Genomic DNA, 27,164 nt, shown 5'->3' on the forward strand with positions numbered 1-27,164 from the left:
CCGACAGGGACCCTCCGACAGGGGACCCTCCGACAGGGACCCTCCGAGAGGCAGCCCATGTGGTTCAACAAGCAGCAGCCAACAGCTTATGTCAGGGCACGTGCTCCCAGACTGCGCGGTCACTCAGCGTCTGGCCGCTGGTGCTGTGGTCCCGGCAAGTCTGGGCACGCTTTGTCAGGAGGTGGCAGGGGAGCACCGGAAATGCACGGTAGAACTACCCACAAAGAGGTCATTCTTGAGTTTCACAACTCGGGGGGCGGGTAGGGGGGAACGGGACAGTGCTTTCACGTGAGAAGACTTCACGTCACCAAAAGCACGTAGGAAGATGTAGCCCGGTGTCACCACCACACGGCTGTAAAACGCCCCCTCCCAAAATCAGGGGCACAAACAGCGCCGTTACGTGCCCAAGGAAATCACAGGACCACGAGGTGTTTTTCTAAAATAAAAGCATAATCAACGGCATTTCATTCAAAAGCATTATTTTTTTCAGTGATTCTACTTGTTCTTTGTTGACACCTAAAGTAAGCCGGCAAATCCTCACAGCCTACCCCTAGGGCAGGCGTCACAGGAACCCAGGTCGTGACCCTCGACTTGGGACCATGGGCACACGCAGGCTTTCAAGATTTCAGCTTCTCTCGTATCCAAAACAGGAGATTAATGGTTCCTATGCACTTGCTCTTTCCCTGAAGCATATTCCGTGGAGCCCTGCTCTCCTGCAGGATCCCACACACGTGCCTCTCCAGCCCTCTCCTTCCATGAGCAACTAACTAGGACGACTCGGGGCTCACAACAGTTCCCGAGTGGGAATCCACCATGGGCGGCAGCCCATGAAAGGTTCTCAGAAGTCCTGAAGGGAACAGATTAAAATTTCTTTAGGCACCATCTGGCAAAGTTGTTTGACTAAACAGACCTTTCCCCCCTAACAGTTCTTGTTAAGGGCAAGGAAATAATGTTCTGCAGCAACCAGCTTCAAGGTAAATGAGTAGCCCTCGGGGTCCCCCACGGCGTCCAGGGGGTCCCTGGACGCGGACAGCTCTCCGCAACGCCATGTCCAAATCCTCACCTCGCAGAATGTACTCTTTCCTAAAAAGGTTTCACTTTGAGAGAGCACCCTGGTCAATGTGTTTACTCCCTCTCACAAAGCCCTTTTCCCACCTTAAAATAAAACGAGCTGTCCCTGCAACTACAGAGACAGGCGCCGTCCACCCGGGATGGAAGCCCCCCAGGAGAGCACGGGGCCCCTCGGAGACAGCAGGCTGCATGCGAGAAAGCCCATGCCTCTGCTGCTCACCGAAACACCCCAGGGCGCTACCAGCTTACCGGTGCTGCTTCCTACAAAACTGACAGACCAACTCGGTACCTTTTCAGCCCAGAGATCATCAAAAACCATCACTGACGAGAGCTTACAAAGACCTTAGTCACAACCTGAGGAGCTGAGAGGCGCCTCTCCTCCCACGTAGTTATTTATGTGAACCCAGTCTCTCAGCACTTACAACTTTAAAAACTACCACTGGAAGTAGGACCAAGGCTGAACCTTGTCTCACTTTAAGTGCTAATTCATAATCATCTGCGGATTCAAGAATTAACCAAAACTAAAGCCCCATCCATCTCAAGAATGCATTCCTAAGACTGGATTATTAAGAATTAGTTACAGGAGTGGGCGCCTGGGTGGCTCAGTCGGTTTGGCGACTGCCTTCGGCTCAGGTCATGATCCTGGAGTCCTGGGATCGAGTCCCGCATCGGGCTCCCTGCTCGGCGGGGAGTCTGCTTCTCCCTCTGACCCTCCCCCCTCTCATGCTCTATCTCATTCTCTCTGTCAAATAAATAAATAAAATCTTTAAAAAAAAAAAAAAAGAATTAGTTACAGGAGTAACACACATATGCTGTTTTGTTCAACTGTGTCCTAATAACTGTCACGAGAACTGAATCCAAAACACCCTTTTTAACGCTTGGGGCCTCATGGCTACAGGAAATACATTTTTCAGCTTCAGTTTCTCTCTCTGTTCCTGTTGCACAGAAGCAGGTCACAGCCGGTGGACACGGCAAACTTCAGGGAGGGGATGAACTTTCAAAAAGCAGAGGAATAAGGTGAAATTCAACCGTGGAAAGCTCATTCGTGGGTGCTTGTACAGACGATGGTATTCAGATTATAAAGCAAACACCCGAGAAAGCGATGAATCAACGTTCTAATATGCCAGAAACCACACCCTTTCGACTAATGCAATGCATTTATATCAACCTCAAACTGTATAAGAGACTATTTCATTTTTCAAAAAGTAAGGAACATCTATATCACACTAATAAGATTGAAATGGTCTAGGGTTAACATGGGAAAATTGCCACAATAATATAAGTGTCTTGCCTAGGCTGAATTACACTCTCCAATTATTCAATCACACTGATCTGCATGTGCTATGAAGCGATTCTGCAGATGTGATTAAAAGTCCTAACTGGCGGACCCTAAGTTAACCAAAAGGGAGATTATCCTGGGTGGACCTGGCCTGATCAGGCGAGGGGTGGAGGTTTTCTTCCTGGTCTTGGACATGCCAGGGGGCTCCTGCTAGCTGATCCTGATCTCCACCTCCTCCTGCTGACCTGCCCTAGACTTCAATGTGCTTGGCTGCCCCCACAACTGTGTGAGCCAGCTCCAGTACAAATCCTTAGAGGGTCTACTGTCCCTCGCTCGCTCTGCCGTGCCTCCTCTCCTCCCTCGCTCTCTCTCACGCACACACACTACTGGTTCTGCTTTCAGACAATTACAGAAGTAATAAAAGTACTACACAGAGTCCCATGTCCCCGGTGGTGACATCCTATAAAGCCTGCGGTATAGTATGGAAAGCGGAACACTTCCGTGAATGAGACGACAGTCCTTACTTGGATTTCACGGGCTCCGCATGCACCACTGTCTGGAGGGGGTGGGGGGGCCGGGCAGATCAACCCCATGCGCAAACCATGTCCCCCCACCACCACTGCTGAGGAGCAGCCTCGTGCTGCCCCTTCAGACATACCCGCCCTCCCAGCTCATCCCTGTCCCCCAGCAACCGCTAACCTGCTCTCCACCAATACGGTTCTTACACTTGGGCAACGTTAGAGACGTGATGACCTTGGAGACTGGCTGTCTGGGCTCGGCGGAATCCCCGAGGTCAGTCCCCTCTGGGTCACTGCTGAGGACATTCCCATGGCACAGGGGGACTCGCAGGTGTGGGTAATTACAAACAACGCTGCCATGGACATTCATGTCGAGCTTGTGAACATATGTTTTCATTTCTCTGGGCTAAATGCCCAAGAACGGGACTGCTGGGCCATATGGTACGTCCATGTGTAGCCTTACACACTCCTGCCAGACTCTTCCAGAGCGGCTGCCCCATTCTCCATCCCCACCAGCAGCACAGGAGAGGTGCAGTTTCTCCACATCCTCACCAGCGCCCGGTGGTGGTGCTGTTTCTATGTCGCCATTCTGACTGACGTGGAGTGGCCCTCGCCGTGGTCTGGACTTGCCTTACCCTGATGACTAATGATCTTGTGCTCATTCGCCATCCATATCTCCCCTTGGGCAACATCTCTATTTGTGTTTCCTACCCACTTGCTAGCGGGGCTGCTTTTCTGCAGGTGAGCGCACTCTCCATCACTGTCGGGCGTGCGCTGTGCGAGCCTCCCCACCCCGCCTGCAGCCTGTCCCTCCATCGTCCCCACGGGTTTCTCGAGGAGCCTAAGTTCATCATTTTCGTCATGTCCAACTCATCACTATTTTCACAGGCGCTGCTTTTGGTATCGAGTCTAAGAGGTCTGAGCCAGGCCTTAGGTCTCAAAGATTTTCTCCTACAGCTTCATCTGCAGGTCTCACAGCTTTACACTGAAATCTGTCCTCCACAGGAAATTAATTTCTGTTCCAGGGATGACATGACCCCAGGCTCCGTCCTCTCATTCTGCCTGCAGATGTCCCGGTGCCCTGGCTCCCTGTGTTAAAAGGATGTCCTTCCCCCACTGACTGGTCTTTGCACCCCTGTCAAAGCTCAGCAGGCCTATTTCTAGGCTCTCTGTTATGTTCCACTCATCAATTTCTCTCTCCCTCCCTCATTTTGTTTTCTAAAAGTTATGTGCTCGATTAATTCTTTAGCAACCTTAAGTCGGTTTCTGTACCCTTACCTCTATGTCTGTCGTTTTGCTTTTTAAGTTCCTATTAAATAAAAACCAAAATACTGGGGCGCCTGGGTGGCTCAGTCGGCTAAACGTCTTTTCTCCTGCTTCTCCCTCTACCTCTCTCTCTCTCTCTCATGAATAAATAAATAAATAAAATCTTAAAAAATAAATAAATAAAAGATTTTATTTGTTTGAGAGAGAGAGAGACACAGAGATAGTGAGAGAGCACACAAGCAGGGATGAGAGAGAGGGAAGCAAACTTCCTGCTGAGCAGGGAGCCCAACGTAGGACTCCATCCCAGGACCCTGAGATCATGACCCGAGCCAAAGGCAGACACTTGACCAACTGAGCCACCCAGGTGCCCCTAAATAAATAAAATCTTAAAAAAAAAAAATTAAGGAAAAGAGACTGTCCTGTCACAGACTGTCCTGACTGTTTCAATTCTAAGATTATGCTAATTACCCAAGTTGGATACGCTTACCTCAAAATGGTATCATTCAGAAATAAAAGATACCCTGTGACATGGCCCAGTGACCTGTGACCAGGGGGCACAAGGGCCACTCACGCCTGTGGACAGTGACTGACTGCAAGGCCCCCAGCGACTACCCCAGGGGCAGTCACAGTAGGCAGCACCACCCCCAGGGCCCCATGTGGAAGGACACCCTCACTCCTTGAAGCGTGAGGGGGCACCACAGCGCCTTCCCCATGGAGACTGGCTGATAAAGTCACCTGCCCAAGGCCATAGGGCCAAGTGAGACTGGAGCCCAGAGCCCTCCAATGACATCCTAACCAAAACCAACGAAGCAACAGTTCACAACCCACTACTTTTTCAACATCAGAATTCCCTGGGGAATCTAGGACCACCCCCAGAGAGCCCAAGGGTTTTGTTTTTTTTAACCATTTTCCCAGGGACTCTGCCGGGTGCCCCTGCTTTCCAACAACAACAAAATCACACACACACTCAACCCTGTGTGAGAGGCACAGATCTGCCCCGTTCGCTGTCTCCCCACAGCACTCATCTAGTCCATGGCTCACTGACTGCAGCTTAGCCTGTTAACAGGGCAATCCCTTGCACACGATCTCTTTGTGCATTTACTACCCAGGTGAATGCCCAGTACACAAGCCTGTGTGTTCAACACATGCATGAATTCAACAATAAGCCTCATGACTGAGGTCAGTCCTCTGGCTCTTGCCTCTAGATTCCTCGGTCTCAAGCTGCTGGTCCACACGCTCAAAGAAAACAGACCAAGAACCAAGAGCCAGAACACAAATCTAACAAGATGACACCCAAAGGACAGCCCAGGGTGCTGTCATCCACTAAGGGTGACCTGGAATTCTGTGGGGTGAGGAGCCCAGCACAAGCCACGAGGCGTGGCTGATGTTAGACCCTCGGTGAACAAGAAGCCTTAATAGGATTAATCTTTTCAACCTCACAGGGCTGTTGAGGATCAAAGAACACCACGTGCTTATATGCATGACCTCACGGACAGTAATCCTCACGTACTACTTCATTCCCCTTGTCCCGAGGAGGAGACTGGTGCTTGGAAAGGGTAAGAACGTGCCCTGGGTCTCCCCACTCACGGGTGACAGAGCCCGTATTCAAAACCAAGTGCCTTTCATGCTCTTAGCCTCTTGTGAGTCAAGACCAGAAATGATCCAATGCCAATTACGGCTACCACTTATCCGTTCAGTGTTGGGTGTTTTAATGGTTTTATTTTGATGGATTTAAAACAAAACACCTTCACTTTTCAGCTTTCAGAAGTATCACACAAACATCTTCCAAGCCATACTTAAAAAGTGGCCTTCCAGGTCTCTTCAGTTTCAGGAAATTGCTTTGTGACCATGTTAGAATTACCTGTACCAGAATTTAAAACATTTACATTTCTGTCCCCTTTGCTCCTCAGTCACATAAAACAGGACTATCATTTGAATGTATGCCAAGGGGCTCTGTCGCAATCTATGCAAAAAAATTAACAAACCACAAAAATACAAGACCTAAAAAAAGTCTTCTTGAAAAATGTAGGATTTAAATTATTTTTCACAAGTTGGTGTTTTCCGCTTTTTATTACAAAAGGAAAACAGAGAAGAAGCTGGTTTGGGCCAGAGAGCTTGAGGACCCACACCGTGGTGGATGCAGGTGGGGACACCGGGAGGAGGAGGGGCGGGGGCGCCCGGAAAAAGGCAGGCCAACACCGGAGAGGAGCTCGGCATGTGGCGTGCAGACAGCCCAGCGAGAAACACATGCAGACCTCGGGCAAAGAGAAGACAAAATGACATCAAGTCAGCTGGACCCAGAGTTTTCAACAGTTATCCAGAAGAGCTTGATGTCAGATTTGCATCAGCTTAGAGAACTTGACAGAAACTCTAACTCTGAATTAGCTCAAGCCTCATACAGATTTCAGGGGCATATAACTGGATCCTGAATGGACACGTGCACACGGAGACACACAAAACTCAGGCTGTGTCCTAACAAAGAGAACCCCCTCAACAAGGACGGCAAGAGAGGTTCATGTTTGGAGAAACGGCACGCTGATTCAGGTTTGCAGCTATTGCGAGCTCAGAGGGGACGCGCTGCCATCAGCTAGCCCATCTGCCACAGAAATGGTGGGGCGGGGAGCGGACCTCCATCCCGCCCCAAGAATTTCAGTGCACTGGGGTTACCCCAGGAGAATACCTCTTAAGCTCCCTTGCAAAATGGGACGCCCCCGGAAGGCCGGGTTTATATGAGCAGCGTGGGTGGTCCTTCCTTGTTCCCAGATCCTAGGGACCAAGGAGAACGTCCACCAGCACCAACTGCATTCACGCCACACTAACGTCCACCCAGGAAATAAGAAGCCAACTGCCAGCAAGTCTCATTCATCATCAACAGTGACACGCCTATGGATGCTCGCTGAACCAACAACCATGGCTGGGGTAACGCAGATACCTGTCCTCAAACCACTGCAAGACGGAGAAGAAAGGCCACAACCATGTTCTGTGCTAAAACCTCCCCTTACGTGGGCAGGTGCTAAGAACGTGACCATCCTAGGAGAAATGAACCTTCCAAAGACAAGTTTAAGTAACTTAAAAAGACCAAAGGAAACTCGTCTGAATATTGCTTCCCCAAAGAAGTCCTAAGTGCTCAGTGATGAGAGCCCTGCTCTGGGCATCGAAGAAACACCCACCCCACCCCCACCCCGCCCTGCCAGAGTGTTCCCAGTCTGTCATTTGTACCAAGCCGAGCCTGATGGCAGGGACCTTGCCGTCAAGGGTGAAGCAAGCCCACAACTTCACACAGCACTGGCTTTACAGTCCCTCCCTGCATGAGGCAGGCAGCCCAGGCAGGGCTTCTATTCACACAGTGATGCCCAGCTCTCTGTTTTGTGGCTGGGGGAGGAGCAGTCCCGCCAGAACATTTGAAAAATATCTGGAAACATTTCTGCCTCAGTCCCACCCGCAGTGAAGTCTCACTGTACCCTATTCTGCTGACAGCTGATCCTTTTGCAAATTCAAAGTAACTTCATAAAGTACAATTGGGTAAATCTGATATAATACAGATTTTCTAAAGAAAAAATCTCAATTAACGAAAGAGAGCTAGCAAAAATCTCAAATAATTCCACTTTCTCCTTGTAAGAAAACACATTTGCAGATGCTCCTGAAACCCCACAGACACGCGTTCCCTGAACACGTCCGTTCTCCAGCAGCTTTCACGGCTGTCCTCCTGAAGAGCAACCAGGAACCTGGGGCATCATGAAATACCCCGAGTGCAGGACACTGCTCACCAGTCTCAGACTTCAGGGAGAGCACAAAGGGGGGGGGGGGCTGGGAGCAGGGGAACAACCCTTCGTTACACAGTAAAACCAGACAACCGGAGGTCCTCCAGTCCAAGACAGAGGGGGCTAGTGTCCACCATGAACCCCTGCCCCCCCCGCACAGGGTGCCCTGGGAGCCACGACGCAGCCAGGCTCCAATCCCAGGTCCTCTTGGAAGCAAGCAGAGCCCTGGACAAGTGCTCAGGCTGGGATGTAAACAGGAGAGAGGCCGCGTTTTTAGAAACAGAATGCACCAGCCTGCGAATGTCAACCCACAGGGTCAGAGAATTCTTTATCGCAGCGGCTCATGCCCCCAACAAATACACCCAGCATTCAAATGAAACCCTCACTGAAATTTTGTTTTACAGGGCTCAGTTGTATTCCCTATAGGTTAGAGTCATAAAAACTAGGATCCAAAAAAACACTCTCAGGGATAAGAATAAATTAGCACTAAAATTTTATTTCCAAAAAAAGAAAATTATCTACAATACCTAATGAGATGAGCAAAACACAGTATAAAACCAACTCCCCCAAAATAACCAAGTGCCACAGAGAAATGGGGATAATTTAATGCAACAAGCTTCAACCACTAGCTGCTTAAGAGAGCAGATTCTGGAGCAGACAGGCTCTGGAGGGGTCAGGTTCTAACCCTGCACCCCCCCAAGAGAACAAAGCCCTCTGAATGCACGCTAACCCCTAGGTCAGAAGAGTGCGTGAGCTGGGAATGCATATTCTTCCTGCTGCTTCACAAGGAGCTACAGAAATGACCACCAAGGGAAAACTGAACGACACGGGGACCCCGGGTGGAGCAGGTGCTCTGTCACTGCGCGGGGGAGCATGGGGCTGCAGGTGACTCCACAGCGGGGACACACGACACCCAGACCCTGGTCTCTACAGCCATCTTCCAACAAAGGAGCAATGACGGACCCTAGCACTGCTGCAGGGGGCATCCTGCAGAGAGGGGGTGTCTGAGTATCTAAGGACAAAGGAGCCACCTGAGAGCACTCCCAGTGGCCAAAGCCGGAACATCTGAGCAACAAAATAAAGGGGTATTGGATTCTAACCCAAAGTACAAAATAAATATCCACGAGTCCACACTGATATAAGTAAGTGGTTGACTAAATCAATAAAGGGGGAAGAGACAAGTTTCCCGTGCAGGAGAGTAACAATATATCCAGGAGGTGGAGCATGACTCCCCACTCTTTGAGTCGGGGCTGAGCTCAGTGAGGTCCTTCCCAAGAGCACAGGATGGGAGGCGGCAGGGGGTGGAACTCGCCAGTGGAGAAATCTGACAATCTAACCTCAGCCCGGTGACCAAAGGCAACACCAACAGAGAGAAGTCCGGCGACGGTACGTACCCTGGAAAAGATGGAACGAAAGTGGCACTTCACCTCTGCGGTCTGCCTCTTGAAATCCCACAATCCCAGTCTAAGCATAAGAAAAGCATCAGACGAATCTCAGTTGAGGGACACCTGACCAGCACTCCTCAAAAAGTTATAAAACAAGGGAAGTCTGTGAGACTGTCACAGACAGGAGGAGCCCAAGGAGACATAGCAACTCAGTGTCCTGTGGGCCTACAGACAACACGAGGACACTATGAAAAGTAACATACTAGTAAATTCCAGAATTTAGATGGAAAAAAAAAAATCCCTCGAGAATACAAATTAACACTAACTCAAAAAGTTCCACGTTTATTAAAGAAATTGAATTCATAATCCACTGGCAAATCAGATCAAATATTTAGGGGAAAAAATGAAACTAATCCTATAGAAACATTTTCAGGAGCGCCCAGCCCAGGTGGTTCAGCCGGTTGAGCGTCTGACTCTTGGTTTTGGCTCAAGTCGTGATCTCAGGGTCATGAGATCGAGCCCCTTGTCGGGCTCCTCACTGGGCGTGAGCCTGCTTGGGATTCTCTCTCTTTCCCTCTCCCTCTGCCCCTCCCACCACTGATGGCAACGAAGACAGTTCAAGAAAGGAAACAACAGACTAACATCCCCTATGAAGAGAGATGCAAAAACCCTTAACCACATATTAGCAAATCAATCCAAAAATACGTAAAAAGGGTAGTAACGCTATGATCATTAGGCTTATTATGAAAGAAATGCAGCGTAACTCACTGCAACAACACAATCAAGAAAAACCACATGATAGGAGATACATAAAGAGCACATGAAAATTCAATGCCTGCTCATAATTTAAAAATCCCATGAAATCAGGAATAGGATTTCTTCAACCCAATAAAGAGCAAAAGATTTAGAGCTAACACCACACTTAATGGTGAAAGACTGGATGCTTTCACTCAGAGATCAGAAATAAGGTAAAAATACAAAAAGTCACCCTAAAATGGGAAAGCCTAGCCACCAAGGCAAAGTAAGAAATGGTAGAGAAATTTGATGAGAAATAAAACGCTCTTTATGTAAAAAAAAAAATATATATATATATATGACTACATACACTTCACTTTCTTTTAAATTCTGCACAAAAGCTACTAAAACAAGTGAATTTAGAAATGATGCAGGATAAAGGTCAGTAAACAAAAACCTACTCTATGTCTACACACTACCAGTGAACAAATGGAAATTAGAATTTAAAACACAATACCATTAATAATAGCATCTAAAAATACGTCTTACTTAGAGAAAAATTTAACAAAATAGGAGAAAGAGCTACACACTGAAAACTAGAAATTAAAAACCTGCCTAAGGGAGAAGACTCCATGGTGTTAAGATGGTAACTCTGTCCAAATGGATCCACAGATCCCAACCAATGAGTTACCAGAGTTACTCCAACGCTAGAGAAGTACTCCAGATTATAAGAATGGGCATGATCTATGCAAACACCTGGCTACACGTTTATTATCTGCTTTGGTTATCAGATTATATCTGAGTCATCAGATTATGTTCATGATTCCCCAAATCGTATGTGCATAAGCTACAGGTGTTCCTTGGCTAGTATTCAGCCATGTACAGGGTATCATGATTAGGTCACTAAAAGTGGGCAGCTGGGCAAGGTAGTGTAGATCAGGCACAAAGAGAAATCCTACGTCTACAAAAGTAAGTGGAAACATCAAAAACTCAAAATCTGTACATGAGTCTGTCATGGCTGAGACCAAACCATTTCTTCATGATTCAAACAGCCCTATCTGGAGTTTGTCACATTCCAAAGCCTCCAAAATGCTACACTCCTGACTGAAAAGGTCAGTGGCCCCGAGTGAGCGGCTCTGAACACTGACCGGCGCCCACCACCACCACTAGCGCTCCAAGGCTGGAAAGAGAGATGCTCAGAAGGGGTCCTCTCTCTATCCAGAAGCCACAGGGCTCAAAGAACAGCCTTTCCACAAATATCCATCAAGCTTTAAAACAAAAGGCCCTGTGGGAAATAAAACAAAGACTCTGCAACCGTAGTAGAGGGAATTTAAATAATTTGTTGATCAAATATTTCAGCTCTCTGCGGGTAAATAATCAGCTTACGGGAAACTAAAACAATTTTCCTCCTCCGTATGTCTTGTATGACAGCTCTCTGAAGGAAAAGATGATTTTGAAAAGAAATCACTTTTTTATGTCTGAGTATTATAAAGACACCACTGATTTACCACAATTGTTTTAAAATTGTAGAAACACACTAAAACTCTAAAAAAAAAACAAAAAAACTTTTAAGCTTTTAAAAATAAAAATCTGTTGGGCGCCTGGGTGGCTCAGTTGGTTAAGCGACTGCCTTCAGCTCAGGTCATGATCCCAGGGTCCTGGGATCGAGTCCCATGTCGGGCTCCCGGCTCAGCGGGGAGCCTGCTTCTCCCTCTGACCCTCTCCTCTCTCATGCTGTTTCTCTCTCACTCACTCTCTAACAAATAAATAAATAAAATCTTTTTAAAAATAAATAAATAAATAATAAAAAAATAAAAATCTGTTGTAGGGCAATTAGACCTCAATAAAAATAAACCATTTGTGCGTAAAAAAATAAAAACATATTGCTTTTAAAAGAAAGAAACGCAAGCATCTTTTTAATTAGTACATCCTGTTAATAAAAACAAACACGGAACACCCAGGTCTGAGTTGCTCTCTGACTCACCTAGGAGTCCGGCCCTATAAGACCCCACCGCACGGGGCACCTGGGTGGCTCAGTTGCTTAAGCGTCTGCCTTCAGCTCAGGTCATGATCTTGGGATCCTAGGATCGAGTCCTGAATTGGGCTCCTTGCTCGGTGAGGAGTCTGCTTCTCCCTCTGTGCTCTCCATCTCTCTCTCTCTCTCTGTCTCTCTCTAATAAGTAAAATCTTAAAAAATAACTAAATAAAAGACCCCGCCGCACAAGCAGGTCCTCTGTCCCCTGATCTGGACACTGCTCTGCTCAGGCGCAGTCCAGCCTTCCAGCGGCCATCCATGAGGGCAGCGCCGTGCTCAGCCGTGTCCTGCTCACTGGGCCCTCTTCAAAGAGCTCTGTGTCTAGCTTCAAAGAAGTGCCAAAGAGGAATTTCTACGCTGATCTATGTAAGTGTCCCTATCCGTACACCTGATCCCTCCCGTCCGAGTTACCCAACAGAGGCCCCTGGGAGGACGAGCCTACGGTACAGGGACTGCCTCGGCTCATCACGGGGGGCTCCAGCCACCTGCCACTTCCACCACCCGCGGGAAAGCAGCTTCAGAGGTAAAGCCTAAGTTGCTACACCCAGAATCACAATTAAGCAAAATCCAAATTTACAGTGCACTTTCAAGGAAGAGAATCACCTACCTGCAGCAATTCCAGTCCGTTTTCCTTTTCCCCAAGGAGAACACCATGGGCTGAAACCCCTCCAAAGACCCTCGCAAACATTTTTATCACAATGATTAGGCGTTAGCATCACAGGTAAAGATTTTCTTTCTCCACCGCTTTTTCTTGAATTTATTTAGAAATCTCATTCAGGTATAGAATCTGAAAAATCTGGGTGCTAAATGCCAGCTGAGGTTGGCAGCCTTCTGCTGCCTTCCACACTCCGGGGAGTACAGAGAACGAGTAAAGAACTGTCAGAGCTAAGAGCGTGGGCTAATCTGGGCTAGCTGTTATTAGAAATAACCAACAGGGGGCGCCTGGGTGGCTCAGTCGTTAAGCGTCTGCCTTCGGCTCAGGTCACGGTCCCGGGGTCCTGGGATCGAGCCCCGCATCGGGCTCCCTGCTCCGCGGGGAGCCTGCTTCTCCCTCTCCCACTCCCCCTGCTTGTGTTCCTTCTCTCGCTGTGTCTCTATCTGTCAAATAAATAAATAAAATCTTAAAAAAAAAAGAAATAACCAACAGGTGAGTGAATCTCAGAGCGCACAGGGACTGAGCTCTGCTCCGCGAGTCCAGGGCTGGCTCTGGGCCACAGGCAGCCTCTCCAAATGCAAGGGTGAGTGGTTTCAGGGGATGGTTTCTCACTCACCACCCAGAATCCTCGTTAACCAAAAAGAACTTTACGGTGCCTCCGTCTGTCTGGCCCAGTTACACTCAGACCTCCCCACAAAATCATCCACAGCAAATGCAAATGGGCCTAAGGAATCAAGTTCTTCTCAAAACCATATGGTTTGCATGTAAAATAATCCAGAACTTATATACTTCTAACTTTTATCTTAAATACCTGAGGCCCAAAATAAATAATTGGTAAAAGTACTTTGTTACTCAGAATGTGAACCAATTTTTAATTTGTTTTGGAGACTTTCCCTTTTCTATGTTCCACTCACTGCCCACACTACATACATAAAATTTTCAATTACTTATGTGTTTACAAATTAGTAACTTTCTAATTAAACCATACATTTTTTTCACTGATATACTGGGATTAAATTCCTATCTCTTACTTCTCCCGAGCATTTCATGTTAGTGGTTTTCAACTGTTGTCTTATTTCTTTAAAAATCATTGTATAGGGGCGCCTGGGAGGCTCAGTTGGTTAAGCGTCTGCCTTCGGCTCAGGTCATGTTCCCAGAGTCCTGGGATTGAGCCCCGCGTCAGGCTCCCCGCTCAGCAGGGAACCTGCTTCTCCCTCTCCCTCTGCCTCTGCCCCTGTTGTGCTCTGTCTCTGTCTCTGATAAATAAATAAAATCTTTAAAAAGAAAAAATCATTTGTATACATACTATTTAAAACCATGCCTAGGAGAGACTAGAGAAAGGACCGTCCCTTTTCTTACCCTTTCGTCGGTTTCCGTACGTAATGGTTTTATTAACAGTATTAACAAACCTTGTGCCGAGACGCAGGAAATGCATTCTGTCATGGTTTGCTTTTACATCCACCAGTACAATTCTTTAAAGCCAGAAAACCTAGCCAATTTGGATGGACTAGGTTATACATCTGAGTCAATATCAGAAAACTTTCTTTTCACTCTACCACTTGTTAATACACATGGAGGAAACCATAGCAGGTCTAAATCATAGCTGGCAGCAGGGAGCATGGTAGGATTTCTGCCCAGGGAAGTGCTGATGGGGTCTCCCCACTAGGCCTGCAATCCCAAAAATGCTGAAGCCCCTCCATCATCAGACAACCCAAAACCCGGAGGAACATGGCACACCGGTCTGGGGGCACAAGTCCAGAAGAAGCAGAGCCACCCTCCCCCCACCCGCCAGCTTCATCGTTAAAACTTTGGGAGATGCCAACGGAGCCCTAAGGCAGGCCTAGGTCACCTTCATCTTGTCCTGGTTTTCGAGATGAGGACAGTTAATACACCTATGTGACCTGGCCCAGGTCAGCCCGCGGCTTCAGACCATGGCAGTCTGTGCCATGCAGAGGCCCGTGCTCCCAAGAATACGCCCTGCTCTGGACACAGGAGGAATCCCAAAACAAGCTGCTCACAAGGTGCACTCTTCAGACCTCCAACTTATCGCGACCCCACCGGGACCATCACAAGTAATCAACGGTAGGATCCGAATGGATACTCCCCCGACTCACAAAGGTCAGCTCTTCCAAACACAGGTAAGAAAGTGACAAAATGAGGACCATCCTCCACACAAGCCAGCTTCTGGCTTCTGAGCTGGAAGCAGCATGTCCTTCTTTCTCTTCTTACTCCTCAGAGCAGCAGTTCCCAGTGGAGACTCTGGGGGGTGGCGGTGGGCAGGGGGGGCTCTGAAATCCAGTGGGGTACACTGGGTCATCATACTCACGAGACACCACTGAGATTTAGTGCGTAGGGCCAAGAAGACGAAGACATCTTCAGTTCCTGAGATGGTCTCATCTAACAAAAAGTCTTGCTGCGCAAACTTCAAATGTCCCAGGCACTCGCTCGTATGAGGAAAAACATGATTCTAACAACTTTCTGAGCCTAAAATCTTACTCTGCTCTACGTTTATACACGAAATATTTTTGGGTAGTTTTACTCTAACAAATCTCCCAGGAATTCAACTACTGTTCAAGTCTAGAAAAAATTACATTTTGCTTTTTGCTTGAAACTACACCAAGAATGGCTCATCATTTGGTAAGATTCCATGACGACTGGCATCTGAGTTCCCGGTGTGCGTGGACTAGTGCACAGAGCTCCCGGTCACCAGGACTCGACGGACGAGGTTTGGGCATCTGGCCTGCTCACTGCCTCCTTGTGTATTTCACCCAAGCACTTACAAGCCCAACCACACGTCATTTATTATACCTTCTACCCTTTTATTTCTCCTCACATTACAACTAACATTATACTCATTTTTCCTAGATAAACTGTATTTTCTCAATGTTACATTATAGGGTAAGTAGGCATCACAGAAAAAGGATTCTGAACCAAAGGCGCTGGTTCTGATGGGGTGAGTGTCCCTGCCTGCAGAGCACATGCTCAGCCACGGTCTGCTGGGAGAAAGGACAGGCTGGATCTATCAGGACACATACAAACACGGGCCAGAGGCCTGTCTCAGAGCAACACCACGGACTACCCCCCCCCCCCCCGCTCAGGGACAGAAGTCAGGTGTGAGGCCACACAGCATGCTGAACACATGGGGACACTGTGGAGTCAGTCACTGGAGGCTCTATTAATCGCACCCACACAGCAGGGGTCATCCACAGCATCCCACACAAACCAGGACAGGGGCCATCTTCAAAGGGAAGCATCCCCAAACCACACCAGGAGCCCCTCCGCAATCCCACACTCCCTGGCAAGTCCACCAAGCCGTCCCGTGCTCCTGTCTCGGGGCACATGCACAGGGCAGAGCCCAGCAGGCACTGGCAGCAAGGCCCCCAGCAAACATGCTCCACGCTCTCATCAACTACGAAGACAAATCCCGCCACCACCACAGACTGGAGCCAGCTGTGGGAAAAGGTAAAGATGGCAAGACTGATGGACGCGGGTGCCCCGAGCCTGAGCTTTAGCTCATCTCAGGAGCTCCAGCATCTCACAGGGCACCGAGGACGAACACACACGAACAGGCCAAACACTGTGACACACCCGTCCCATCTAAGTAAATCCTTTATCAAGTTTCAACTCAAACAGTACATGAACTACCACACACATCACTAACATTAGACTCGAAATATTAAAAAAAAAAAAAAAGACACGATAAAAACTACTGATATGAAGGGAAAATCTGGGACACTCAAGTAAAATGGAGAAACCCTACCTACGTGTGCACACAGGCCAGACAGAACCGAGAAAAAGGAAAGAAAGGCACATCTTCGAAGACCTGATGGCTCTGCTCCAGAGAGAAGATGTGTCAGTGTGGCTTCTATCCGACAGAAACCGTGGGGATGCCTTCCAGGCGCTCGGGCTGGGCGTTGTCACGCGTGAGGTCTGCGGCTAACTAAACCAGAGCCACCGAGCTGTGTGCAAGGCGACTCGAGCAGCCAGGCAGGAGCCTGGGGCGCAGGCGGCCCACCCTCCACTGGATTCTTACCATCGCACTTTGTTGCACGTCTGGGTCGCGCCGAGAGGGGAGCCCGCCACCATGGGGACTTGGATGGGGCTGTGCTGCTTGTTGGTGACCAGGTCCAGTTTTTCTTCTAACGATTTGCAAGTAGCCTCCAGAGCCTGCAGCTTGGCTTCAATGCTATCCAACCGTAAGCAGATTGTCTGGTTAATGGAGTACAGGAATGACTGCAAGTGGAAAAAAGAAAACAGCTCAGAAGGGTTGCCGTGACTGCAGGGGACAGCCGCAAGGACCCTGCTCACGATTCCCTAATTCCAAATGTGTCTACTCCCAACAGAACAGTCCCTGCACCTGGGCTCCTTTGTTTCTGCTGGAAGCACGTGCGGAGACCAGACTGCAGCACGCTGTCCCCGCGTGTGAGCCCGGGCCGTAGCAGAAAACACTGCAGCAGTGTGCAGGGTGCTGCCCTGGGCACCGGTCTGACACACACACTAGCAGGCCAGTCCAGCCAGCCGGGGAGGCGGCACACCCGGGACGCACAGCCAAGGGCTTGTGCACGGCAAGCCTGCCACCCAGTGGCCAGCAGGGCGCCTCCGGCTGCAATAGTGCGGGCTCCGGTCTCCAGCACCCGCCGCCCTCCCCGGCAACGAGCCCAGCCTGGGCCAGGAGCGCCCCGTGCTTCCCGCAACCATCGCCTGGGGCCCGAGCCACCGCAGCTGGGCCGCGGCCTGGGCAATGTTTAGCAATGGGGAATGTGCTTGTCCTCTCCTCTCCCGCCCTCGAGTTGGGGGGTGGGGCAGAGCGGGCACGGGGCGCAGGGACCAGGGCACAGGGAGCGCGGCTGTGCGGTGCACATGTGGCCCACTGAGCCTCTCAAGAACCAACGGGCTTGTCTAACGGCAGGCCCACTGCATGGGGCAGCCACACGGTGATCGCCGCGGCCCCGCGCCCGACAAGACTCCTCACCACGCAGCTGCAGGCGCAGGGAAGGCCGCCTCCACCTCCTCCTCGAGGGCCGGGCTGGAAGGCAGCGCGCGAGGGACCGGCTCTGGGCTCCCGGGTCCACGCACACGCAGCGGGCCCGCAGAGGCCATGCGCCCTGGGTCAGCGCGGAGATCCAGCCGCAGGGAGCAGCGAGCAAGGCTGCGTGGGGAGACCCTCCCGGGCAGGGGTCCCCTCCATGGGGCCCCGGGGACGGTGCAGGGGTGTGGGCAGCCCCGGCAGGAACGGCAGGGGGCACAGGGAGGCGCTCACCTTGATGGAGGGGTCCTGGCAGTTGATCTCCAGGCGCTGGCGCTTCAGGGCCGGCTCGTCGTCATCCGCCACCACATGGTTCTCCAGCACGACTGCAAACCGACGCAGACACAGCGTGCGTAAGCGCAGTGGCCGCTGCCGTCCGGCCTCGGCACGAACAGCGTCCGTCGTAGCTCTCGCAAACCCAAGACCCCGCACACCGCAGCCACACGCCGCGCCCCGAGGGCTCGGTGCAGCCCCCACCTGACTTCCAGCTTCACAAAATCCAAGAGCAGTAAGGACTTCCCTGCAAGTTAAAGGCCTGTCGGCTGGCTCCCTCATTTGGAAATCAAAGCCCTGTGTACATAAGCTGCCTTCCCACGCGCAGACGGGACACGGGCACATGGAGGGCCTCCCTGCCCACCGTGCTTCTGCACACAGCAGCTGCCCAGCGCAAGCTGCCCAGCACCGCTGCAGGGGGCTGGCGGCTCCACCCACAGGCAGCACCCCGCCCTTCCCTCCATCCCAAGTGCACTACAAACACAGCACTAAAGAGAAACAAACACCGGGCGCCTGGATGGCTCAGTTGGTTGAGCGACTGCCTTCAGCTCAGGTCATGATCCTGGAGTCCCGGGATCGAGTCCCGCATTGGGCTCCCTGCTCAGTGGGGAGTCTGCTTCTCCCTCTGACCCTCCTCCCTCTCATGCTCTCTGTCTCTCATTCTCTCGCAAATAAATAAATAAAATCTTTAAAAAAAAAAAAAGAGAGAAACAAACACCAGAACCATCCACAATCACAATCCTGAGCCACACTTCTCTCCATCCCTGAGCCTTGGCCCCAGGCCTAGTCAACCTCGAAACATCTACAAACTTGCAATGGTACAGAGTTTCAGATTCAGCATTTATCTTCACGCCATACCATGAAGACCTTTCCATTTCACTGCAGGATTTTCCCTTGTCCTCTCCGTGCCCAGAGTCACCAGCATTCCCTGCCCAGTGTATTTCTCCTCCTCCTTCCTGCATGGCCACCTGTGGACGCAGACGTAATACAGAGACGCCCTCCTGCTCCATGGCTTCACCCTACTTTCTAATGTAAAGCAGTTTAGGAACCTATTCTACAGAAGGGGTACTAGGATGTGAGAACACACGGGCGTACATGTAGAACACAAACAGTACGATGGTGTGTGTGTGTGTGCGCACAGAAGCACGTCTGCCACAGCCCTGGTGAGAATAGACGTGAGTGCACACACACCTTGGGGTATCATCTGTCCACCTTTCAGGTGCACCCCACACTCCAGTCAAGTAGGACAGAGTCACTGTGACAGGCCTCCTTGTCTGCCTTGTTCACACAGTGTTGTCTGACCACGTCCCCGATCCTCTCCCCAGCCCTCCCAGAACCACCCACCGCCCAACCACCTCCGCTCAGCGAAGCCGAGCCGCCTTCCCTGCAGTCCCACGCAGAGCTGGAACTCAAACCAGCTCACAGTGTGATACCAAGTGTGAACACTTGGGGCTGGAGGATAGCTGGGGCACAGTGCCTATGCAGAGCAGAGACCTCCCCTGCCCCTTTCACACAAAGCTGTCCACACGTGTGGACAAAGCACAGCCTGCTGGCCTGTGATTCCTCATCTGCTAAGGGAGGGTTGGGGAGAAGCTAGGTGCCCTGCCCCCACCTCCAGCAAAGCAAGCCACTTTGACAAGGAGTATAGACTGAGGTTCCAAATCACATCTCGATTTTTTAAGTTGTCAATGCCTTTAAGCCTGTACATACCAGATAATTCATCAAGAAACCAGAATGTAATGATAAATAGTCCTATGGCTCAAACACAAACCTTTCATGGGTCCTAGGCAAGAGCTGTAAACTGATTTCCTAGATGTAAATTACCCAAAGCTGTACCTTGCAGAAACCAGCCAAGGGCCAACAGTACAAGAAGCATCCTGCTTACCAAAGGGCTTCGCATCGTGCCCTGTAGATCCTGTGCAGCAGGATTGCCTCAACCACCTCCACAGAAATGTGTGGGAATGAATTCTCATTTAATTAAGTGAAAAAAGGAAAAATCCATGCCTAAAAGTGTTTGTGATTGGCAAAACACAGGTTCTCAAAACCTTAGTCTATTTACTCCTACTAGAAACTGGTGAATTGTACCAGGACCAGGAGACAGAGAGCCTGGCAATCATTACTCTAATCCTTTTCATTTGCTGCATAGGAAGCAAGTCCAGTGAGGTTAAGTGACTTGTCCAGGGCCACAGAGCTCGTTCCTGTAACTGGAAGAAGACGCCCTGCGGCAGCGAGAACTACCTCCAGGCTTTAAGCAAAGGGCAGCAAAGCAGCCACATAGAAGGAGGTGCGCCCACGGCCGACAGAGGTGAACCCACCAGCGCTCCAGCAACGAGTGGCTCTGGGCCAGGCAGCTGTCCTTTGCTACATTTGCACAAGTTGCCTGCACTGCTTTGTATAATTTTGCACATGTTACTCTTAGAATTAGATAAAAGAACTCAATGTTCATGTTAAAGCCATGACAATCAACTGGAAGGCCAGGCCTGATGAAGGCTGCCTCTATGTCCATGCCAGACGGCTTAAGTGAGTACAGCCATATGGGGAGGATGTGCAGATGCAGAGAGACCTAAACGTCAGAAAAAAGTAGAAGGATGCCCACGCCAATAAGCAGTTCTCCTGCTAGGACCATGGGACATTTTCATTTCTTCCACTTGGTTAACTACTTCTAAATTTTACAAAGTCCGTATCCTAGAGATGAAGGAAAAATCATCTCAATCTCAGGCCCGCTCTGGAGACACACACGTGTGTGCACCATGGGATGTGCTGGGTGTGTGCGGGTCCTTCTGGACCAGAGATCAGAAGCTGTCTACGAAGGTCTCAGAGAGCGCTGCACAAACTACAGTTCCCGGTTATTTCAGGAAGGGAGACTGGACAAAACCAAGGTTAGAAACGATTTCTCTAAGCCTTCTTTGAACTATAATCTACAGAGAAACAATTTATTTGGGAAGTAAACTATCCAGAACTTTAATTGTTCTAAAAAGGTTTAAAATTTATGTAACTGGAACATTTTTCTTTTATAACATTGCAGTTTATTTTCTAAATGGTCATTCACCTACCAAAATATGAAGCTATTTTTAAAAATTTAATGGACAGTGATAGTGTTTCTGCTTTTTTTTTTTTTTTTTAGCTCAGTGGCATCTAAGGTGTGGTGCTGATGAGGCCAAGGCTGCAAGTTCTCACTCTAAACAAACTGGCCAGCTTTCACAGAGAAGACTGTGGTCACACAGCTGCAGTCACATGTCCTAACTTTGCTCAGTGACTTGACAGGCTCTTGATCTCACCAGCCAATAGGTGACGGTGGTTCTTATAAACAAATTAGAGGCAAAATAAGAGAAAAAGCACAGCATCCCGAAAAGAGTGCCTCCATTTCTTTGTGACTGGTCATTTAATTCTAAAATCATTTATACTGCTCTCCCTTCCAGACCATAACTAAGTTCTAAATGAAGTTTTTTCAATTAACATATCAGATCATAAAAGATAGACATCATTGTACTTTCTTATGAGATTTCTGAAAATTCTCTTTTCTGTAGGGGAAAAAAAAAAGTCAGCATTTCAATTCTACTATCCCAAAAATAATAACCAGGCAACTAAAACACTCAGTGATTTTTGTCATGTGCAGTTCTCACTTCAAACTTTAAAAAAGAATAGAGAACCCAAATATGGACCCTCAACTCTATGGTCAAATAATCTTTGACAAAGCAGGAAAAAACATGCAACGGAAAAAAGACAGTCTCTTCAATAAACGGTGCTGGGAAAATTGGAGAGCCACATGCAGAAGAATGAAACTCGATGATTCTCTAACACCATTCACAAAGATAAACTCAAAGTGGATGAAAGACCTTGTCAATGTGAGACAGGAATCCATCAAAATCCTAGAGGAGAACATAGGCAGTAACCTCTTTGACATCGGCCACAGCAACTTCTTTCAAGATACATCTCCAAAAGCTAGTGAAACAAAAGCAAAAATGAACTTTTGGGACTTCATCAAGATAAAAAGCTTCTGCACACCAAAGGAAACAGTCAACAAAACAAAAAGGCAACCCACAGAATGGGAGAAGATACTTGCAAATGACACTACAGATAAAGGGCTGGTATCCAAGACCTATAAAGAACTTCTCAAACTCAACACCCAAAAAACAAATAATCACGTCAAAAAGTGGGCAGAAGATACGAAAAGATACTTCTCTGAAGAAGACATACAAATGGCTAACAGACACATGAAAAAATGTTCATCATCATTAGCCGTCAGGGAAATTCAAATCAAAACCACGCTGAGATACCACCTTACACCAGTTAGAATGGCCAAAATGGACAGGGAAAGAAACACCAAATGTTGGAGAGGTTGTGGAGAAAGTGGAACCCTCTTATACTGTTGGTGGGAATGCAAGCTGGTACAGCCGCTTCGGAAAACAGTGTGGAGGTGCCTCAAATATTTAAAAATAGAGCTACCCTATGACCCAGCAATTGCACTCCTGGGTATTTACCCCAAAGACACAGATGTAGTGAAAAGAAGGGCCATATGCACCCCAATGTTCATAGCAGCAATGTCCGCAATAGCCAAACTGTGGAAAGAGCCGAGATGCCCTTCAACAGATGAATGGATAAAGAAGATATGGTCCATATATACAATGGAATATTACTCAGCCATCAGAAAAGATGAATACCCAACTTTTACATCAACATGGATGGGACTGGAGGAGATTATGCTAAGTGAAATAAGTCAAGCAGAGAAAGCCAATTAGCATATGTTTTCACTTATGTGTGGAACATAAGGAATAGCATGGAGGACATTAGGAGAAGGAAGGGAAAAATGGGTGGGGGGAACTGGAGGGAGAGATGAACCATGAGAGACTATGGACCTGAGAAACAAACAGGGTTTTGGGGGGGGGGGGATTGGTTAGCCCGGTGATGGGTATTAAGGAGGGCACGTACTGCATGGAGCGCTGGGTGTTATACGAAAACAATGGATCGTGGATCACAACATCAAAAACCAATGATGTATTGTATGGTGACTAACATAACATAATAAAATTAAAAAAATATATATTTGATTTTAGGAAACTGCGGACAGTTTAATATTAGGTATTTTACTATTAAAATAAATTATGAAATCAAAAGACAAAAAAAGAAGAAAGGAAAAGAAATTTATGAAGAAATCTTCTAAAATAAATGTGTAAACAAAGCTTTTTCATAAATGAAATTCCTAAAACTTAGGGTTACTTTTATAAAGAATCTTCTCAAAACAAATAAAGTTTCAGAGTAGATATGTGCTTTTAGCATCATTAAGAAAAATTACCCACCTTAAAAGAGTACAGAAAGAAAAGTTCTCGCAGTCAATGAAAAAATAACTTCATAAACATTTCTGGGAAATCTGCCAGTGTCTTATCAAAATTTTTAACGTACACAGCAATTCTACTTCTGGGAACTTACCCTACAGAAATATTTGCCAAGAGATCCAAGCAAGGCTCTTTACTGCAGGGTGTACATAAAAGGAAAGCCACACAAAGTAAATGCCATCTACAGGGAAGAGGTCCACTGAGTCAGGGTACCCGAGGCAGACTGGTACACACCAACAAAGCAAGCAACTGCAGTAATGAACTTTAAAAAGAGGAGGTTGTGAGGAGCAAAGTGGTGGAACCCCACGTGTCACAGGACCGCTGCGGGTGGGGGAGGAAGGGGAGAGCAGAGGCTGTGGGTGCCGGGTGGCTGCCCTTGGGATGGACGGATGCAGGGCTAAGGTTTCCACTCTCCACAATTAGCACACGCATCACCTTTTCTCTCGCTTTACTTTTTAAAGGAAAGAGGATTTCTGCAAGTGCTTCAGGATTTCTGAAGAAGAGAGACTAAGAATCCACGTACTGTCCCACAGCGCCATACCTGGGTGACCAGGACTCAGGTCTTCCACGGCAATCTGCACCACATCCGCCAGGTCCTGTTCTGACATCATCCAGAGGGAGAGGAGAGTGGCCGGGGAGTGGGCAGGAGCCAAACTCACGCAGGACTGGGTTTCTGCCACCTACAAAACCGAGACAGATAGGGACAGGGAGATCACAATCGTGACCTGTGACATGAGGCTCACTACTAACCGCGTGTGTCCCAGAGCACGGCAGCAGCTGTGCAATGTTTAACGTAGGGTTCTCCTCGCTTCAGACCACCGAATGGTAGTGTTCTGAGAAGTGAGAAGCAGTTCAGAAACACTGCTCATGGCCTCCGTCCTTAACCAGCAGACCAGCCCCTACCTGACAGCCTCCCGCTTCCTCGGTCCACCTCCAAAGTCATGATGGCCTATGATGGCCTGCCCGTGCCGTCCCCAAACCAGGAGTCTCAGCGGTCCCCTACCTCCCCTCCCCCCACGCCCCACGCGGAACTATGCTGCCCTCCTGCTAAACGCACCACACCCTGGGGAATTATTGGAGATAATTCTGCCCCACCTCCTGGATTTTCCCTGAATGGGCCCTTCCGCCCTGAGCCTGTTTCCACATTCCCTTTCTGCCACACAAACCGCCCGCCTGCTAAGCACCTCTGTTTTGCTGTCCTCTGGCTTCCAGAGCAGACCCAAACCACAGCACCACCCCACTACCATGGCCCCAGGAGCGCTGTCCTGTCCCCCATGTGGCCTCCGGGGCAGGGGTTTGAGTTGTCATCCCTGAGCCAAAAACCATCTCTGGAACAGTCAGTTCCTTTCTTCTTGCTCCTAAAACACTCTGATTAGGCCAAGAAGGACCTCCTCGTCCAAAACAAAAATGAGGTCATGTGATGCCAGGTACGGTCCGTCAACACCGGATCAAACCATACTACTTAAAAATGGGATGTCCTGGAGAACTCTGGAATCAGTGCCACCATCATGTTTTAACATATCACACTTTTCTGTTGTAGTTATTTGCAAATAAATGTTTTTAAAATAAATTATTTCTTGCTCTTCCCCCAACTAGACTACCTGCTCTTTGAGGGCAGGAAGCAAGCCCTCAACTCTCTGGTATGGTTCCTGTCACCAGAAAGTCTCACAGTCCCGAGTCACCGCTCCTGTGTGGCAGGAGGAGTCCAATCAAAATTGTCAGATCACCTGGTTTCAACTAGGGGTCTAATGACATCTCCTTTCAATGAGTAAGTTCCAATAGGCATAAGGTTAATTGTGCAGATGGCACACATGTCCTTCTAGCCTATAAATAACGTGGTTCCTCTTCTCTTTCATCCAGATTTAAATTCTACAGAACTTCTTAGAGACAAATTTGTAAAAGGAGGAACCAAGCTCCCGTCTTAAATCTTCCTTCAGAGAGTATGGGTAACATTTTTACACAAATGCATGATCAAATATAAGATCACAAAGGCATTTTTACTCCCCGTTGACACACCTGACACGACACCGAATGAGGTGCCCAAGCACCAACTGTCCCTAACAAAGGGGAGACTGATGACACGCTGTGGGCGGGGAGGAGGCCTCGCAGGCACCACGACGGAACCCGCCAGGAGTCCCACTGGGGAAAGATGGGGATGACAAAGGTTTTTGATCTCTGCCTAGCTCCCCATAAAAACACGTGACCAGCTAGGATAGCACGACCAACATCCAAGTCAACGTCTGTAACAAGACTGAGTGATGAGGTGTTCCTGATGAGCTCCAAAATACCAGCACGTGGGGACAAAGCTCTGACAGCGACAAGGTCACCATGGTGGAAGCAGGTCCGAAGCAGGAAGCAGAGAGAAGCAGCACTGCAACCAGGACCAAGCACCGTCCAATGGCAGAGAACTGAGATAGGCTTGCAGGCGTGTCCAGAAGACCTAGAACAGTCCGGGCCCCAGGAACTCTCAGAGCTAACTACCCAAAGCTCCCTTCTAGGCCAAATACACTAAAAAGAAATGACTGGGAATACAATACCCAATTTATAGGACAGGAAGATAGAGACAGAGGAAAATGAAAGTCTGATTAAAGGTGGGACACAAAGGGGCGCCTGGCTGGCTCAGTTGGCAGAACATGAGACTCTTGATCTCAGTGTTGTGAGTTCAAGCCCCACATGGGGCACACAGCGTACTTTAAAAAAAAAAAAAGTGGGGGAGAAAAACAGAGCCAGGAGAGCTCAAAAAATAAACTGCTGCATCTTTTAAAACTTTCTAAAATCAATAAAATATAGAGCCCTAGAATACTGAAATTAGAAAAAACTATTCTAAATCATGCCTCCCTTCTAAATATTCAGGAAAATTAATTCCACATGAAAGTGAACAAGAGAAAATACTGAAGTCCAATCTTGTGCAAAGATAATATATTTTAAAAGAGAATAAGGAGGAAAATAATGCCACCACAGACCATGACAGTGTGCTTGAAGACATGCCCTTAAAGGAGATGAAAACCCTACCCTGAAGTCCACGAAGGACGCAGTTTAGGGGGAACCCTAAGCCAGCATCACGAAGTGTAGGCGTGCAGTGACGGAACTCAGGAGAGATCAGAGATGAACGAAACTAGGAGCCCAGAAGCAGGAAACACGGGAAACTGCACCTAAGAAATGAAATGAGAAAAGGAGGAAAATTGTAAGAATGAGAAAGAGATGAAGGAAAAGAGTTCAAGAAACAGAAGCACAGATGGGCAGAGGCGGCCCCGCGGACGTGGAGAGGGAGGCTCTGAAGAGGAAAACCACGGCAAAGCCCGAGGAAATGGAGCGCCCAGAAGTGTGAGCCAAGACAACTCTCCGGAAGGGAGAAAGTCTGAAACTACTTACGAAAAAGACACCACACCACAAACCTAGAGAGGGGGGCGGAAAACGGACACCTAATCCCAAGACACATTCTAATAAAATTACTATTGAAAGAAAGAAGAGAAATTCCTTTACATATCCAGGCAAAAAGACCAGGTGACTTAAAATGGGGAAGAAATAGATTATCAAACTACAACAGAAACAAACAGATTAACATATCTAAGACACTCAAAGAAACGTGAGCCAAGAATTTTATATCCAGACAAAATGCCTTTCAAGTGTAAAGGCAGCCAACATTTATCAACATCTAGTACACAGGAGAATACTCCCATAAGCCCTTCCTGAAAAAACTGCTAGAAAACAAACTTTAGAAAACTAAAATCACTTGAAGAGACAACGTAAGAACTGGCTAGTGGTGAGCATTCTAGATTTACAAGCAGAACCAAGTGAAGAATATAAAGGAAAAGAACCGCACACAG

The 27,164-nt window shown here is 48.4% G+C and overlaps 1 protein-coding gene across 1 annotated transcript in view; it reads right to left on the bottom strand.

Annotated features, from left to right (window-relative positions):
* BANP (BTG3 associated nuclear protein) overlaps positions 1-26,364 on the bottom strand; it is an 86,959-nt gene extending 60,595 nt beyond the window's left edge. The window contains exons 1-4 of the mRNA XM_035024628.1: positions 26,350-26,364; positions 23,879-24,017; positions 17,966-18,057; positions 16,739-16,938 (exon numbers count right to left, since the gene is read on the bottom strand). Coding sequence (XP_034880519.1) covers positions 16,739-16,938; positions 17,966-18,057; positions 23,879-23,948 — 362 coding nt within the window. The 5' untranslated portion in view covers positions 23,949-24,017; positions 26,350-26,364. The remainder of the gene's footprint in view (positions 1-16,738; positions 16,939-17,965; positions 18,058-23,878; positions 24,018-26,349) is intronic.
* Between the last annotated feature and the right edge of the window lie 800 nt (positions 26,365-27,164).

Source organism: Mirounga leonina, unplaced genomic scaffold, assembly GCF_011800145.1.
Source record: "Mirounga leonina isolate KUSES-001 unplaced genomic scaffold, KU_Mleo_1.0 Mir_180, whole genome shotgun sequence".
Lineage (NCBI taxonomy): Eukaryota > Metazoa > Chordata > Mammalia > Carnivora > Phocidae > Mirounga > Mirounga leonina.